This window comes from Gopherus flavomarginatus, chromosome 3 (assembly GCF_025201925.1).
Source record: "Gopherus flavomarginatus isolate rGopFla2 chromosome 3, rGopFla2.mat.asm, whole genome shotgun sequence".
Taxonomy (NCBI): Eukaryota; Metazoa; Chordata; order Testudines; family Testudinidae; genus Gopherus; species Gopherus flavomarginatus.
The window spans coordinates 228,278,104-228,293,414 of NC_066619.1; the positions used below are offsets into that span (position 1 = coordinate 228,278,104).

The 15,311-nt window shown below is 38.6% G+C and overlaps 1 protein-coding gene across 2 annotated transcripts in view; it reads right to left on the reverse strand.

Moving 5' to 3' along the window:
* Positions 1 to 2,155: 2,155 nt before the first annotated feature.
* The window catches only part of ZDHHC2 (zinc finger DHHC-type palmitoyltransferase 2), a 59,843-nt gene continuing 46,687 nt past the window's right edge, over positions 2,156 to 15,311 (reverse strand). For both annotated transcript variants that reach the window (XM_050947876.1, XM_050947875.1), the window contains 3 exons: positions 12,234 to 12,343; positions 11,607 to 11,693; positions 2,156 to 7,079 (listed from right to left, as the gene is read on the reverse strand). In XM_050947876.1, coding sequence (XP_050803833.1) covers positions 11,644 to 11,693; positions 12,234 to 12,343 — 160 coding nt within the window. In that variant the 3' untranslated portion in view covers positions 2,156 to 7,079; positions 11,607 to 11,643. The remainder of the gene's footprint in view (positions 7,080 to 11,606; positions 11,694 to 12,233; positions 12,344 to 15,311) is intronic.

Consider the following 15,311-nt stretch of genomic DNA (forward strand, 5'->3'; position numbering starts at 1 on the left):
TGCAATTAGGCACAGGAACTCTCCCAGCTCTAGAGTCACCTGCAACATGCTACGGAGCAATGTTGCTGATGGATGCTATCCCTGTTGCTCTAGGCTAAATCCTATTACATGCCCTGTGGTCTCAGTGCTAATTTGACCCAAACATCCCTCCACAAAACAGTGCTACTGGTGGGGGAGATACAGTGAAATTCCATCCACCTCACGTTAGCTATACTGGACCTGTTACTGGCACAGTGCTGTAAAATACGTGAGGGGTTCACTAAGTCAGCTTTGTGGAAGGAAACGTGGACTAGGAGAATAGGATTTGGTAATGCAGCAGGCTAACATAATGCATGTGCAATTTCACCTACTGTACATACTTTGTACATGAGGGATACGGTAATTTCCTAGCCTCTGTAGGTGGATAGTGGGATCTGTTCAATAGGTTTGCTTTTGTACCTCTCAGCCTTATTCTGAAGAAATTCTCTTACACGAAGGTAAGTACAGCCTTCAGAGTCAGCGGCAAATTCATGATCACTGTAATACTGTCAGTCATCCACCATGCACATAGCCAACATGTTTGTGGAGGGGGAAGTGTGTGTGATGATTAATCCCTAGGGCCCCTGAGTTGAGCTGCATTTGAATTAGTACTGGCTAGCCAAATATTTACTCCACTGAGCTAACCGGATTCCACTTTACTTAAGTAGAATGGCAGCTACTGAGCTCTAGGTATGCTGCCCTTATCAAAGGAGAACCTGGATTAAGGTCTGCTACCTGTTACCAAGCACTTAGGTACAAAACCAGGCAGATACAATGACAGCATGCTGTGGCACAATACCTAGCATGCAAGTGAAAGGCAGCCTCTGGTCAAAAAGGGAATGTTGGACCTTCTTTGGGCTTGCTTTTTGGTTGGAAGGCAGCACTTCTCTTTTACTGAATAGTCAGCTCTCTTCACCATGCTCAGACCCAGAAAAGCCTTTGGACTATCTCCATAATCTTAAAAGCATGTTTATTTTTATTAATGGAGTTTGTACAGTCTTCCTGCACCATCATGGTTGGGGGAGTTGTCATCCCAGAAAGGGAGTCTAGGTTAAGAAATGATACAGTGTATGAAAGCTTAAGTGCTATGCAGGTAGAAAAAAAAGCTTTCCCCCTTGAAATGTCTGCTTATTGGTTTATCAGCACAAGAACTGCTTACTGTACTAACCGGTATAGACTTGTAAGTGGCCTGAATTTTGCAGTACATTCAGCATTTTGAATCATGTTCCTCTTTTTGAATTCAAAGTTCAAAAACTTTGAATCCTGACACTCATCACTCCTCTTCCAGGTGTAGACAGAGAACCCCAAAAATCTTACAGAATTCAACAGCTGTACAACCCCCAGCCATGGGTTCAATCCCTCAGTAGTGACTGGTCCAGGGGGAGGGGGATTACCCCTACTAGACTTAGAGTATGTGTTTGGGATCTGAGGGTGTTGAGTTCCAATGCTACTGATGACTTACTGGCTATTTAGGGTTATACATTAGTTTAAAAGGAAAACTCAAAAAAGTTCTAGATTTAATTCACACTGATAATAACCATCCCTAAAAACAACTTCCATAGTTTATTATACTGTCAATTATAGTTCAGGGGACAGCAGAACACAGATGTTCCCTATTTTTGTAGTTTGTCACATCAACAAGTTTGAGTATTGAGTTCTAGTGTAATTGCATAGGCAACTACAGAGAAGAGCTTTTTATATTCATTGTTTTCCACTGTGTTTGAAATAACCCTTGACTGTGTGGGCATGGAATTGGATTACATCACTGAACGATGTCACTATGGCTCTAGAAAGTTCATGTTTCTACAGTGGCAGCGCTGAAAACTTCAAGGAGGCAGCATACTCTAGTGCAGAGGACTATGGAGACATGAGTTGTTACATTAATTGGGCCACTAATCTGACATACAGCTTCAGCTTTATCTTTCTGCCTCCTTCTCCTACAATACGTGTCAGCACAGAAATGAATCAAATGGCACTTCGCCCTCTGGTGGATGAGCTCAGGCTTGCTCTTCACCTCTGATCCTGTACTGAGCTTCCCTCATGGCCGTGTAAGCTGCTGTTATAAGATGAGGCAGGTTCAACACTTTGAATACTGATGTTTTCATACTTCACATTCTAAAAACAAATGGCTGATCTCTTGCATAAGCCAAATCAGTTTAATTTTTTTCCAGCAGCAAGTTAACATGATACAAAAATACATAATACTGTTTACAGAGTACAAAACAAAAGCAACAAGCTCCTCCAGGATTTGTGCAACATCACTAGTTATATACACTTCTCAGCAATGCATACTTAGTGACCAGTGTTCCAGAACAACTAAGACAGAATATCCAAATTGGTTTGAAATAGAGCTCTTGGAGATTGATTTTTCTTGGACAGCTTGTAGGGTGTTTTGTTACCAACCGTAAAAGGGGAGGCAAAATGCCATAACAGGGAGTTAAAGACATACCTAATGTGCACCCTGTTCTCCAACTTCCTTCAAGACTGTACTAAGAGCAAGAAGCAAGGGGAGAGCATCAGTCAGTAAAGTGAGAATTCCCACCCCCTCCGTGAAATTGTCCTGTATATTATAAATGCTTCTTAGAGGTGATAATCTAAAGCAGCACGTCACATCCTCAATCCATTTGGTACCTAGTTAGGTGTGTTGCATATAAAACACCACATTGGGCTCATAGCTGAAGCAGTGAGATAGTGGGCCAAAGTCTGATCTCACTTACAGCTGTAGACTAGCTATATAGAAACAATGGCAACATTATGTAACAGAACAAAGTTGGGTCCATTGTTTCTTCCTCTCAACAATTCATTCTCTTGTTATGCAGTTTATCATTTATTTCATACACAGTATTACTGTAACCTAGAGCCTCAGCTACTACTTTTCAAATGGGAGCTGCAGGAGCTTTCACTCCTAATATCTGCCAAAATTCTGTATTTTGCAGCCTAACACCACTTACAGTTTATGCAATGGGATGGCTTGTACCCAAGTGGTTAGTTGGCCAACAGAAGCTTCCTCCTAAACTAATGGGACTAATTTAATACCCTAACTGTGGGTTGAGATGGACAAAATAAAAAAAGCTACAAAAAGATTTTTAACCCACACATATTATACTGACCATTAGGAAGGGAGAGCATGATACTGCTGTCTTGAACACATTATGGAGTAAAAGACAATCACTCAAAATAGTGTGCTACATTAAATAGAGCCATGCTCTAAAACAAGCCCTGATAGAAACATCCCATGTTCTTCATTCACCCTAGCTGTCAGCGTTTGATTTTTGTCTAGACAAACTTCAAAAAAGACACTTGAAAAATTTTTTACCGTTGTATTGATAGTGGAGACATGACTAGTTTTCATTGTTTAACACCTAATATTCAAGTGATGCCCTAACACTGGTATTGACAGTGTCAGACCACTTCATTTGTAGCGCGATGTCCATAAAGACGTGTCTGAATAAAAATTCTAAATGGGCATTAGCAGCAAAGTAGCTGCACCTGGTCTACAACTACAAAATGAGTAAATGGGTGGAACTCAACATTTAAGTTTGCAATTTTCATCTCTCTCTGGAGAAAGATTTCTAAATTACAATAAAATATTTCAGTTACACAATTTGGGTTCAAAAGCTATGTAGACTTATGCACCAGCAGATGTATAGTTTACTTATTTTAGCCTATTTTTTAATGAATAAATTTTGTTAAATAGACTTGAGTGTCCAGTAAGTGTAATTCATACAAATTATCTGCACACCTATGGGGAAATTCATTCTGACTTAATTATAGATCCTGGACCAAATGGGGGGACACTCAGGTCCACCCAGAATCCCACTGAAGTTGGTGTCTGTCTGGGTGCAGGTGTATGTCTGTGCATCCCAAGATTGGGGCCATAATTAACAGGAATTAGGCAACAAGCAGCAGTTGCTGGTACAATAAATATAAAGGTTTGTGTTCTTACATTAAAAAAAATACAAGTCTCACACATGTTAGAGTGCAGTCAAGTGGCCAGCAAGTTTATGCTGATCAAAAGAATCAATGTAATTGACAATTCCCAGTGTTACAGTCTCAGTCTTGAGTTGTTGTTTCCCCCCCGAAAGAATCTCACATTTGCATTGTAACACCATAGCAGCTGAACCACAGGGCTTTGATAAGAAGCTATTTTCCCTAATGTATAAAGCTTGCAGAGTGCTCAAACACAAGTCTGGAATAATAATTTAATGAGGGCCCAGACAGTTTTATCCTACCATAGAATCTGCGGTAGGTGGTGTTGGTAGGAACTCCACAATGATTCCCCTCTCAAATTATTGTGACAGGCATGTGGGGATTTGCCTCTGCACATAAAACAGACCTTAGTGATCACACACGATACCCATGTATGCACATGGAGGCCTACCACCTCTACCCCTTCCTCCCTAGAGTGAGAGCTGCTCCAGAGATTACAGCTGGTCACAGATGCTCTAGGAACCACTCGGAGGCTGTATTACTCTTTAACCCTTATTTCTGCAAGGCTAGAGAAGAGCTGTTCCCAACCCACCCAAGAGAGCGGCTCACATTCTACTTACTTCCCCTGCACAGATCCCAACCCCACTGAGAGCTCTTTTTATAGGTCAGAGGAGGAAGCAGATCTAGATTTAGAGGGAGCCCCTTATGGTATGAACTTTACTGCAAAGACACTTCTGCAGTAACAGAGTATTACATTAAACTTACATTAAAGCTAATTTTTAAGAAGTTGGACGTCACTTCATATGTATATATTTTTAATGCACACTCGTGATTTTGACAGACAACACTGCAGCTGAATAATTACTTACAAACAAATATACAGATTATGAAAGCATAAAAAATTGAAGTATTTAGTTCTCTCTCCACCCCATCTCTTTGATCATGTTGACGGTTACCAACTTTTAAATAAACACTGATACAAAGTAAACTCCTGAAAGAGTAACAGTGAGGAAACAAGCAGTGTGCTATGGAAATCCTGGGTTGCAAAATGTTTACATGTATCACGTAAACAGTGTTACCCTCAAAGCCTAGTTTAAAAATGTTCCATATCTATAGATCATATTCTGGCACTTCTGGTAACGGAATCTATAAGAGATGTCTTCAGATGAGAAAATTTAAGGAAAAAATCATAATAAAAAAGCATTAAAATGATACCTGCTGAACACTTTTCCACTTAGACATTGGTCCATTTCAGATGAAAAATTCTCATCTAAAAGTTATAATGGTTAAAACCATCCCAGGAGAACAATTTTGAACCAATGATCTAGAATTACTTGGCTGTAAAAGAGGTGGTAATAATGTTTTACTGGAAACAAAAAAATTCTATTAACAGTAATTCACTCCAGTTCCCTGTGCTCTGAACATTTCTTGTTTCTTAAAGATTTACTTTCCTGCTATTACAAATGCAGAAAGAATAATAAAGATCAGTTCTATATCCTGTACTTTATCTTTCTGTTTTATATGATCCTGTGATCCAATCTGATCATCAACTGAGTTTTGAGAGCTGAATTCCCTATGTGCTTCTCAACTGTTCCCTGATCCCATAGTCTTAAGTGCAATTTTAAAGATCCCTATTTTAATTTTTCTAGCTAGCCCACGAAAGTTAAATTTTAAAATGGTTTTGCAATTAACATACTTTGCATTTTGTGTAAACATTCTGTAATACCATAAGTGTAGTGCATATAAAGGTACAAGACAGAGTAAGATTTGTGTCACTGAAACTTCCTTGGTTTCAGAAACTAGCAATACACTTTTTTTTTTTTTAAATCTGGCTGGTAAACTTTGATCCTATGAAATTCAATATCTGATTGAATATGTACACATCACCTTCCTACTTTCACTGTAAAAAGGTTTTCTATGGGAAACAAGTTTGGGTTTTTGATGTGAGTGATCAGATGTCCAGTGTCCCTGTAATAGGGCAAATACTACATGTTGTTATGACAATGACAGTCTCTTTGTAGGTACATCATTAAGTTGCAACATTTTAAATACAACAGAGAAAGGAAAGAGCTTACGTTCAATAATTAGTCTGTAATGATTACCAAGCCATGAGAAGTATATTAATGTTCTTGGGCCATGTACTTCTCAAAGTCCACAAGTTAGATTAAGCATTTTTGGTCAAAATGTTTCTAAGTAACATGAAGTCCACACATTTTATTTTTCTAAAGAGGTGCTAGCCCAAACTAAGAAGCTGTATCACAACAATCCCAATTTCACAGAAATCATCCTGTGCAGCTGTAACTTCCTAACTTCCATTTACACACACAGTCCATTTCAAATATGGGCCTCTTCTTACTCCTCTACTAAGAATGAAGATTAACCTGAACTGTAAGCACACAATTCAGTTAAGTGAGAGGTTATTTCAGCAATCAAGTGTTTACAATCCAGCAGTCATATCAGTATAGGGGAAGGGGAGATACTATCTGCAATCAAGTCTACCAAAATAGCCTAAGATGATCCAACCTATTTCACTTAGGTTGATTTTAAATAATAAATTAGCTGACTCGGTCAGAATCTGAAATCAAAATATGGTACCTGACCAACCAGTAAGCCACTCAATCACCAAAAATCAATGCTGATAATGCTTTTCCATGGATAAAACCAGGAGCACAAAATGTATCATTTTTTTCCCCCAATAACCTAATTACGGCTATTGAAAATCATAAATAATATCAAGATTCAAAACTCATGTAAAAGCATGGATAGGCTATATGTAAGGAGTTTACATTTTCTTGTGCTATCAGAATACCGAAGTAAAAACTAGCCCTAGAATGTTCACAATAGTAAATTTTGTCCCACTAATCCTAATGAAAGGATTCTCCCTTTCTCCTCTCATAATACTCAGAAACGTCCTTTAGCATTTTATCAGTAATTTGTGTATGTTGAAACATTCTTAATATAGTTCAAAAATATCAGTATGTCTTATGTTTCAAGCAATGGACATGGCAACAGCTAATCAGCTGTCAATTTCTTCTGAGTATATCCACACAGGAGCAGACAGGAACAGCTGGCTGATGGGGGCTGATTTTTGGAAGAATGTATCTTCCTTTCATCAGCAGCTTTACCTTGAACTGGAAGAGAAAGCATAAAACCCCAATAATATTTAAGAAACAAAGGCACACTTAGCAATTTAATGACATTTGTTGCAATAACTTTTACAGGAAAAGACAACTTATAATGGAACATTTAAGCAGTTTAGATCGGGGATTGGCAATAGAGCTGCCTTCAAATCAATCCATTTTAGGCTGGTAGTGATCAAAAGTTGTGATCATCTTGTGGGTATTCTATCGCCAACTACTATGTGAAATTAGTTGGTAATCTAAGTTCAGTTCTGACAGGTATGTGCCTCATAAGAACAACTATTACAAGTGGTACTAAAATGAACCATTGTTGTCAGTCTCAGTATACACACCGGTGAATGACTATATAGTCTGAACTCCTACCCCTAACAGCGGTGCAAACAAGCTTGTAGCACAGTATCAGAAGTGTGGTGTTGTGCTGCCACTATAATGGTGCTCTGGAGAGAGAAATTCATTCTTCATTACTATCAATATAACTGAGTGAATGTAACTTTTCGCTGTTTCTCTATGAACTTTTACAGGCATAATCCAACTCAGAAAAGTTTATATAACATACATGAAAGAACTTAGTAAATTCAAATTCAGTTATGTAAGTAACAGAAATATTAGTCCTAGGAAAATACCTCCAAAAAGTTTTCAGAAAGAGTTGAATAAAATATTGAAATTACACAAGCTGTGTTCAGATTCTTTTGTGTTAGCGTTCCATGAATACTTGTATGAGTAACTTTACTTGTTTAAAAAAAGAAAGAAAAAAACCCCCAAACCACCTCACAGGCATAGTGATTTTTAAGCAAATACTCACAAAAAGCAAGACATACAAGTATTCAGACCAGAAATCTGATTCCAAGTTATTCATCAAATCAGGGACAGAAACAATAGCATGCAGGCTATGTGTCCAATCAAAACTAACAGTTCAAATTTTGAATACTTTCAGGACTGCTTACAAACAGTGTACAGTCTAATAATTATTCATAGAAGATATTCATTAGAACAAGGCAAATAATATATAAACAAAAAAATGTATATGCTACTCAGATAATATGCAAATAGGAAAGAGGTTACATTTTTCAAATTATTCATTAAGCATTATTCACTCAATAAAAATATATTTCTTCATAATTTTAATTTTGTAATAGGAGCTTTGAAAGCTTAATACATGAGCATGTATATTGATAATTGCCATGGCCATTGTTATACTCCATTTTTTCTGACTACAGCCAGGGGGACTGAGTCATTTAGAGCAATGGATTCCTTTATTTTAATGGAAAATATCCATGAATTTTGGGATTTTGCATTCAAGTGGGTGGATGAGATAATAGTCAAACAATTTCAATGAGAACCTTGAGAGCTGCCAAGTTAAAAACTGTGTTTCATAAGGTATTATAAAAATAACCAGGAACTCTGATTATGACTAGTGATTTGTCACGTTAGTGGTTATTCTACAGATGATTTGAGAAGTCATTTTATGGAGTTCCATAATATGACCCCAAACTTTAAAAAAAAAAAAAAAAAAAAAAAAAAAAAAAAAAAGTGTCTCCACTGTTTCCTAGGCTGCGTTGCTAAATATCAGCATGTAAATGGTCCCAGGCACACAATGACATGCATCACTAACTGAGGTGAGTAAGGTGGTTATTTTTCCATGACAGCTATTGTTTTGCTAAGATAAGACTAGGTTCAACAGGGTGCTCGCATGTCATTTGAAGAATGTATCCCTCAACAACTTTTTGAGAGGGTTTTGGAGAGGGCTGAGGCTATGCTTCCTATAATGACAAGGGGTGGAAATGAATTTCTGTAGGTGTCTGAGATTCTCTTGGAATGGTGATTTCAATGCTGCAGTGATTTCATCATGTTGTATAGTTAGTGAAAGTGTTATAGTGCCCAGAGCCTTGGGTAGACATTGTGACGTTGCACTCTATATGTTTTATGGTTTATAAGTGTGAATATGATGTAACTGGAATATGCTTCATGCAAAAGGTCTCTTGTAAAGTATCATTACAAAGCTTATGATCTACTGAGTGTGTTCATCCTATTTGTATGTATGTACTTGGCAGCATGTGACCTCCAGAAGAAGAAAGAGGAGTGTCCATGTACCAGCAATGCAGATACAGGTGAGCAACCATTTTCATGTTCTCTCGACAGGTATTAATGCAGAGAGTGGACTAGATGATATATCTGAGGGAAAGGAGCAGAAGGAGACTCCACCAATTGGAAGGCATGAGATACACTGTCCTAGGGATGGGGGTTCCACGACCATCACTCCCAAGAGAAGGAGCGGGTGGTGGTGGTTGGGGACTCCCTCCTCAGGGGGACTGAGTCATTTATCTGCCGCCCCAACTGGGAAAACCGAGAGGTCTGCTGCTTGCCAGGAGCTAGGATTCACGATGTGATGAGAGACTGCCGAGACTCATCAAGCCCTCAGATCGTTACCCCTTCCTGCTGCTCCATGTGGGCACCAATGATACTGCCAAGAATGACCTTGAGCAGATCACTGCAGACTACGTGGCTCTGGGAAGAAGGATAAAGGAGTTGGAGGCGCAAGTGGTGTTCTCATCCATCTTGGAAGGAAAAGGCCTAGGTAGAGACCATCGAATCGTGGAAATAAATGAATGGCTATGCAGGTGGTTTCAGAGAGAAGGCTTTGGATTCTTTGACCATGGGATGGTGTTCCAAGAAGGCAGAGTACTAGGCAGAGACGGGCTCCACCTAACGAAGAGAGGGAAGAACATCTTTGCAAGCAGGCTAGCTAATCTAGTGAGGAGGGCTTTAAACTAGGTTCACTGGAGGAAGGAGACCAAAGCCCTGAGGTAAGTGGGGAAATGGGATACCAGGAGGAAGCATGAGCAGGAGGACTCCTGTCTCATACTGAGAAAGCAGGACGATCAGCAAGTTATCTTCAGTGCCCATACACCAGGGGTTGGCAACTTCTGGCAAGCAGCTCGCCAGGCTAAGGACCCTGGCAGGCCAGGCTAGTTTATTTACCTGCCATGTCGGCAGGTTTGGCCAATCGCGGCTCCTACTGGCCAGTTTGCCGTCCCAGGCCAATGGGGGTGGCTGGAAGCCGCCACCTGCGATGCTTCCCACCGCCCCCATTGGCCTGGACGGCCATCCCATGGTCAAAGAATCCAAAGCCTTCTCTCTGACACACCTGCATAGCCATTTAATTGGCAGGAGGAGTAAATGGAGTAGACGGGGGAGCCACGGCAGTCGATTTGCCGCCATGAAGATGGCCAGGTAAGTTGAATTAAGCTACTTTGATTTCAGCTACACGAATAGCGTAGCTGAAGTTGCATATCTTAATTGGAAACCCCCCCGCTTGTGTATCCCAGGCCTTAGGCTTAGACTTGCGTGTTTTTGTTTTATTTTGCTTGATGACTTACTTTGTTCTGCCTATTATTACTTGAAACCATTTAAATCCTACTTTTTATACTTAATAAAATCACTTTTGTTTATTAATTAACCCAGGGTGGAGGAGCAAACAGCTGTGCATATCTCTCTATCAGTGTTACAGAAGGCGGACAATTTATGAATTTACCCTGTATAAGCTTTACAAGAGTAAAACAGATTTACTTGGGGTTTGGATCCTATTGGGAGCTGGGTGCTAGAGACAGGAGTACTTTGTTAAGTCTGCAGTTTTGGGGGCCTGGTTCAGATCTTGGGTCTGTGCTGCAGCAAGCTAGCGTGTCTGGCTCAACAAGACAGGGTTCTGGAGTCCTAAGCCATCAAAGAAAACGGGCTCAGAGATAGTTTCAGCACATCAGGTGATAGTCCCAAGGGGGTCTCTGTAACCGAATCCATCACACACATATTTTTATAATTTTAAATCTAAATAAATAAAAAATAAATAACTTAATTCACAGAAGTCGCTGAACAGCCTTCAGAAAGTAAAAGCTTTCAATCACAACCCAACAAAGAGTCTGATAATATGATATAGATGTCTACAGTCTCCATTATTTCTAATGATTAATGGGAATTGGTTGTTTCTTTCTGGCATGAAAGAACAAAAGTACAAGTTCATTTATTTCAAGTTGTACCACTGAAATTATTTTCTAGGTCTCTGCCTACTTCTCTTGATCCAAAATACTATAACACATTAGCACTGATCTCGTGGATTGAGTTCAGGGATAAGAGTCACAAATTCTTTAATCTGAATCCTAGCTTTGGCACTGAGTTGCTGTATGGCCTTGGCTAAGTCACAACTTCCATGTCTGTCTTCCTACTAGACAATGGCAATAATAATACTTACATGCCTACATCTAAAGAGTGCTGTAAAGATTAAGTTAATTATTTAGAAAAAGTATTGTTCAATCAAGAAATCTGTGTTTTAGGATAAGCAGGAGAAATTGTTTCCATGTCTGAGGCAGAAACAAAATTAAATTGGAAAAAGCAAAAATGCTGAACAAGTGAGAATAGAAGCATAACTGCCAAGCATATTTTTAATAACTTTTCTATTGTGCAGAAGCACCTCGGAAGGAGTTTAATAGCAGAGTGGCAAATAAAACATAGAAAATACTATCTTACCTTTCCTTGAATATTTAGATGCTTCCATTAACAGTGACTAGGTTTCATTTTCCACGGTTAGTCCAGGATTGCTCATACCTTTGGGGACTGGAAAAAATAATGTTGTAAAGAAAAAGTGTTGTATATTATTTTTAAAATATATTAATCAAAACAGCATTATATTTGGTTGCAAATCTTCTCCTAGTTTTGTTTCATGGTCCACTGTGTGTAAGTACTGAAAAACATGTATAACTATACAACATCCACTAGCTGCAATAGTCACGAAGGTGCCATCACATTTTGGAACAAGTGATTACCTATAACGATTACCTCTCTGATTAAAAAATGTTGGGATTGATCTTGAGAGCCAGTGAACAGCTGCAATTCATATTATCCTTTGTGAGACTTGCAGGTATTCAATATCTTTCACCATCAGGCTCATTAATAGTTAGAAGTATAAGAGGGCTTAAACATGCAAGGGACATTTTACAAACATGCACCCTAAATATTATACTTTGTAACAATAAATTCTCTCTCTCCTTATATCTACATCAAATTAAGAGAGAAGTCTTCAGCCATTTTCAGATTACATCTTTCCAACAAGAATTTACATTAAAATTCTATGGGTGTAACAAATTGATCTCTTACCAACTTTGCCCTTTTCGGTATTTGCACTACTTTCCGTCCAAGACTGAGTATCAGTAAGAAGGTGGCTCTGGGAATCTCGTAATGTCTTTGGTGGAAAAAGGTGACTCTCGCTAATATGCAATTAAAAGAAAATAAAAATAAAACAGATTAACTTTTAGTTAATACCAAGACCATTACAATACCAATACCATTTAAACAACTGCTCATGTAACTGTCTTACAAAAATCTTACGTTGGTTGTTTTCTGCTGAATCTTTTATTCTAATACAAACCTTCCTTCTAATACAGGCTAAATTTTAGTTCTGTCACACAGACAGAGTATAATCTAAAATGTAATTGTTTAAAACACAACAGAGAAACATTTAACTTACATTTTAACTTTGTTCTTTGGTAAATGTTAGGGACTGGTTAACATGTTTTTACTAATTCCAAACCCACCTAAAGAGAGTGAGTTCAAAATAAAGATCACATTTTATTTATAGCTGAAAAAAATGCCAGTTGCCAGCTTCAGTTAATTGTAACCGATGCTCCTTATACCAGCAGCCCCAATCTAACAGCAAACGTGCTACTAGCATTCTACATCCTCTGTGCCCCAACCTCATAGAGTATGTCTGCACACTAGCTGGGAGGTATAATTCCCAACTTGGGTATATGTACACAAGCTAGCTCTGCTTGAACTAGTCCCAAAACTAGCAGTGGGACCATGACGGTACAGGCAACAGCTTGGGTTAGTGCCAAATACGTACCCGGGGCTAAGACAGGACCGTAGTTGTGCAGCTAGCCCGAGATGGCACCCAACCTGCTGCGGCCACACTGCTGTTCTTAAGTGCTAGCTCTAGCAGAGCTAGCGCATATATGTCTACCTAAGATAGGAGTTATACCTCCCAGCTGCTGTGCAGATGTACCCATGGAGAACAAAGAGAAGAGGATCTCTGCCCAATCTAGTCCACTTCCTATGGTCACCTATTTTCTTGCTTTCCATCATGGTGCAAAAAGAATTATATGAGCAGTATTTGTTATTAATGAAAGATGCATACCTAATTAACTAGGCATTATAATTAAATCAATATCTACTCCTTTTATATGTATGAAGTGCCATAAATACCCTATGCTAGAAATAATATACCCACGCTTCCTTGATTAGCCTTTTAACTAGTACTGTTTTTTGTAGGTAATAATTCTAAAAAAATAATCAGGTAAAAATAAAGTTTTTATTGGAGAAAATATTATAGAATTAAAATACAACTGCTTTATTTGACAGTATACTTCAGCCTAGTCATCTGCCTCGCAGAGCAAGTGCATTCCTTTTGCCATGGCAGTGGTTGAGCTGAAATACATTTTTTTTTCTTCAGCAATAGTGTCTGCAAAATCTCAGCAAGAACAACTGTTCTGAGTTGTAGGTAGTTGGATCAACACAATCTGTCTTAGAACAGCAAAAGTTAAGAGTTTCTTGCCATGAGGAGCAGTGAATTTATTTCTCAAGTAAGATCACTTTGATTTGACTAGTTTGCTTGTTGTGTAGAAATAGCATGGAAGCAGAAGATCTCAAATGTGTACTCAGTGATTTTTATCCAGTTCTGATTAATGAGTGTTTGAATATGCTAGGGAGTCACGTCAGACACTTGATGAGATAAATCTTATGACTGGAATACTGGGATGGAAGGGTATAACTTGTTCAGGAGATGTTGCATTGTACATCAAAAACATTAATTTGTTCTGAGTACCAGAAGGAGGTGAGTGGCAAACCAGTTGAAAGTCTCTTGGTGAAGATAAAAGAGGGGAAAAAAACAGGGGTAATGTCCTGGTAGGGGTCTACGAAAGGCCACCAAATCAGGAGCTGGTGATGGATAAGGCATTTCTAGAACAAGTAACAAATATCCAAAACAAAAGACCTGGTAGATATGGGGGACTTTACTACCCAGTCATCTGTTAAAAAGTAATACAGCAAAACAGGAAATGTCCAGATAAGTTTTTGGGATGCACTGGGGACAACTCCTTGTTTCAGAAGGTGCCTGGGTAGCAGCAATTTTTTATTTGATTCGGACAAAGAGGAATTGGCTGCGAATCTGAAGGTAAAAGGCAACTTGGAGACAGTGATCATGAAATGATAAATTTCATGAATCTAAAGGAAGGAAAGAGTGAGAGCAGCAAAATAAGGACAATGGATTTCAATAAAGCAGACTTTAACAAACTCAGAGAACTGGTAGTATGTAAGGCTCCACGGGAAGAAAATCTAATGGCAAAAGGAATTCAGGAGAACTGGCTGTTTTTCAAAGAGGCAATATTGAAGACACAACAGTAAACTATCCCAGTGCAAAGGAAAGAAGGAAGAATAGCAAGAAACCAATACAGCTCAACCAGGACCTCTTTAATGACCTGAAAATCAAAAAAGAATCCTGGAAAAAGTGGAAGCATGGACAAATTGCTAAAGAGGAGTACAAAAGGACAGCACACGCATTTAGGATAAGGCACAAAATGAGGTACACTTGCAAGGGACATAAAAGCCAAAACAAGGAGTTTTATACATACATTAGGAGTAAAAGAGAGAGAAAGGATTTCCATTAGATTTGCTACATATTTAGAAAAGCTTTTCCATTTTTCTAAAGTTGAAGAGCTAGACAACATTTCATGTCGTGTAACAAAATAGTAGGTCAGGTTGGTCTAATGATAAAGCAATACAATTTTATTTGGATTTATCATGAATGTTAGAATTACTGACTGAATGCAGCTTGATTGCCTTCTACTGATCTCTGCCAACATTAAAAAAATTATCAGGCACACTTACAGTTACATAAGAAATTGCTAAAAATTGTGGTACACAACGTTAGACATGAGCTACTATTATGTAACCATACCTACCTAGGTTAAGAGGCATTTACATCAGTTTATACCAGTTCTGAAATGAGTGCAGCTGTGAAAGGTACTATCACTAGGATTGATAGTGGCATCTAAATATGAGTGAATCTGACATAGAATGACAATTCTGGAATCCCACATTGGTAAAGGCTAAGAATAAATACAGAAGTCAACACACTGATTTTTTTTGGAATTTTACCATTTGTATTGCACATTGCCCCAA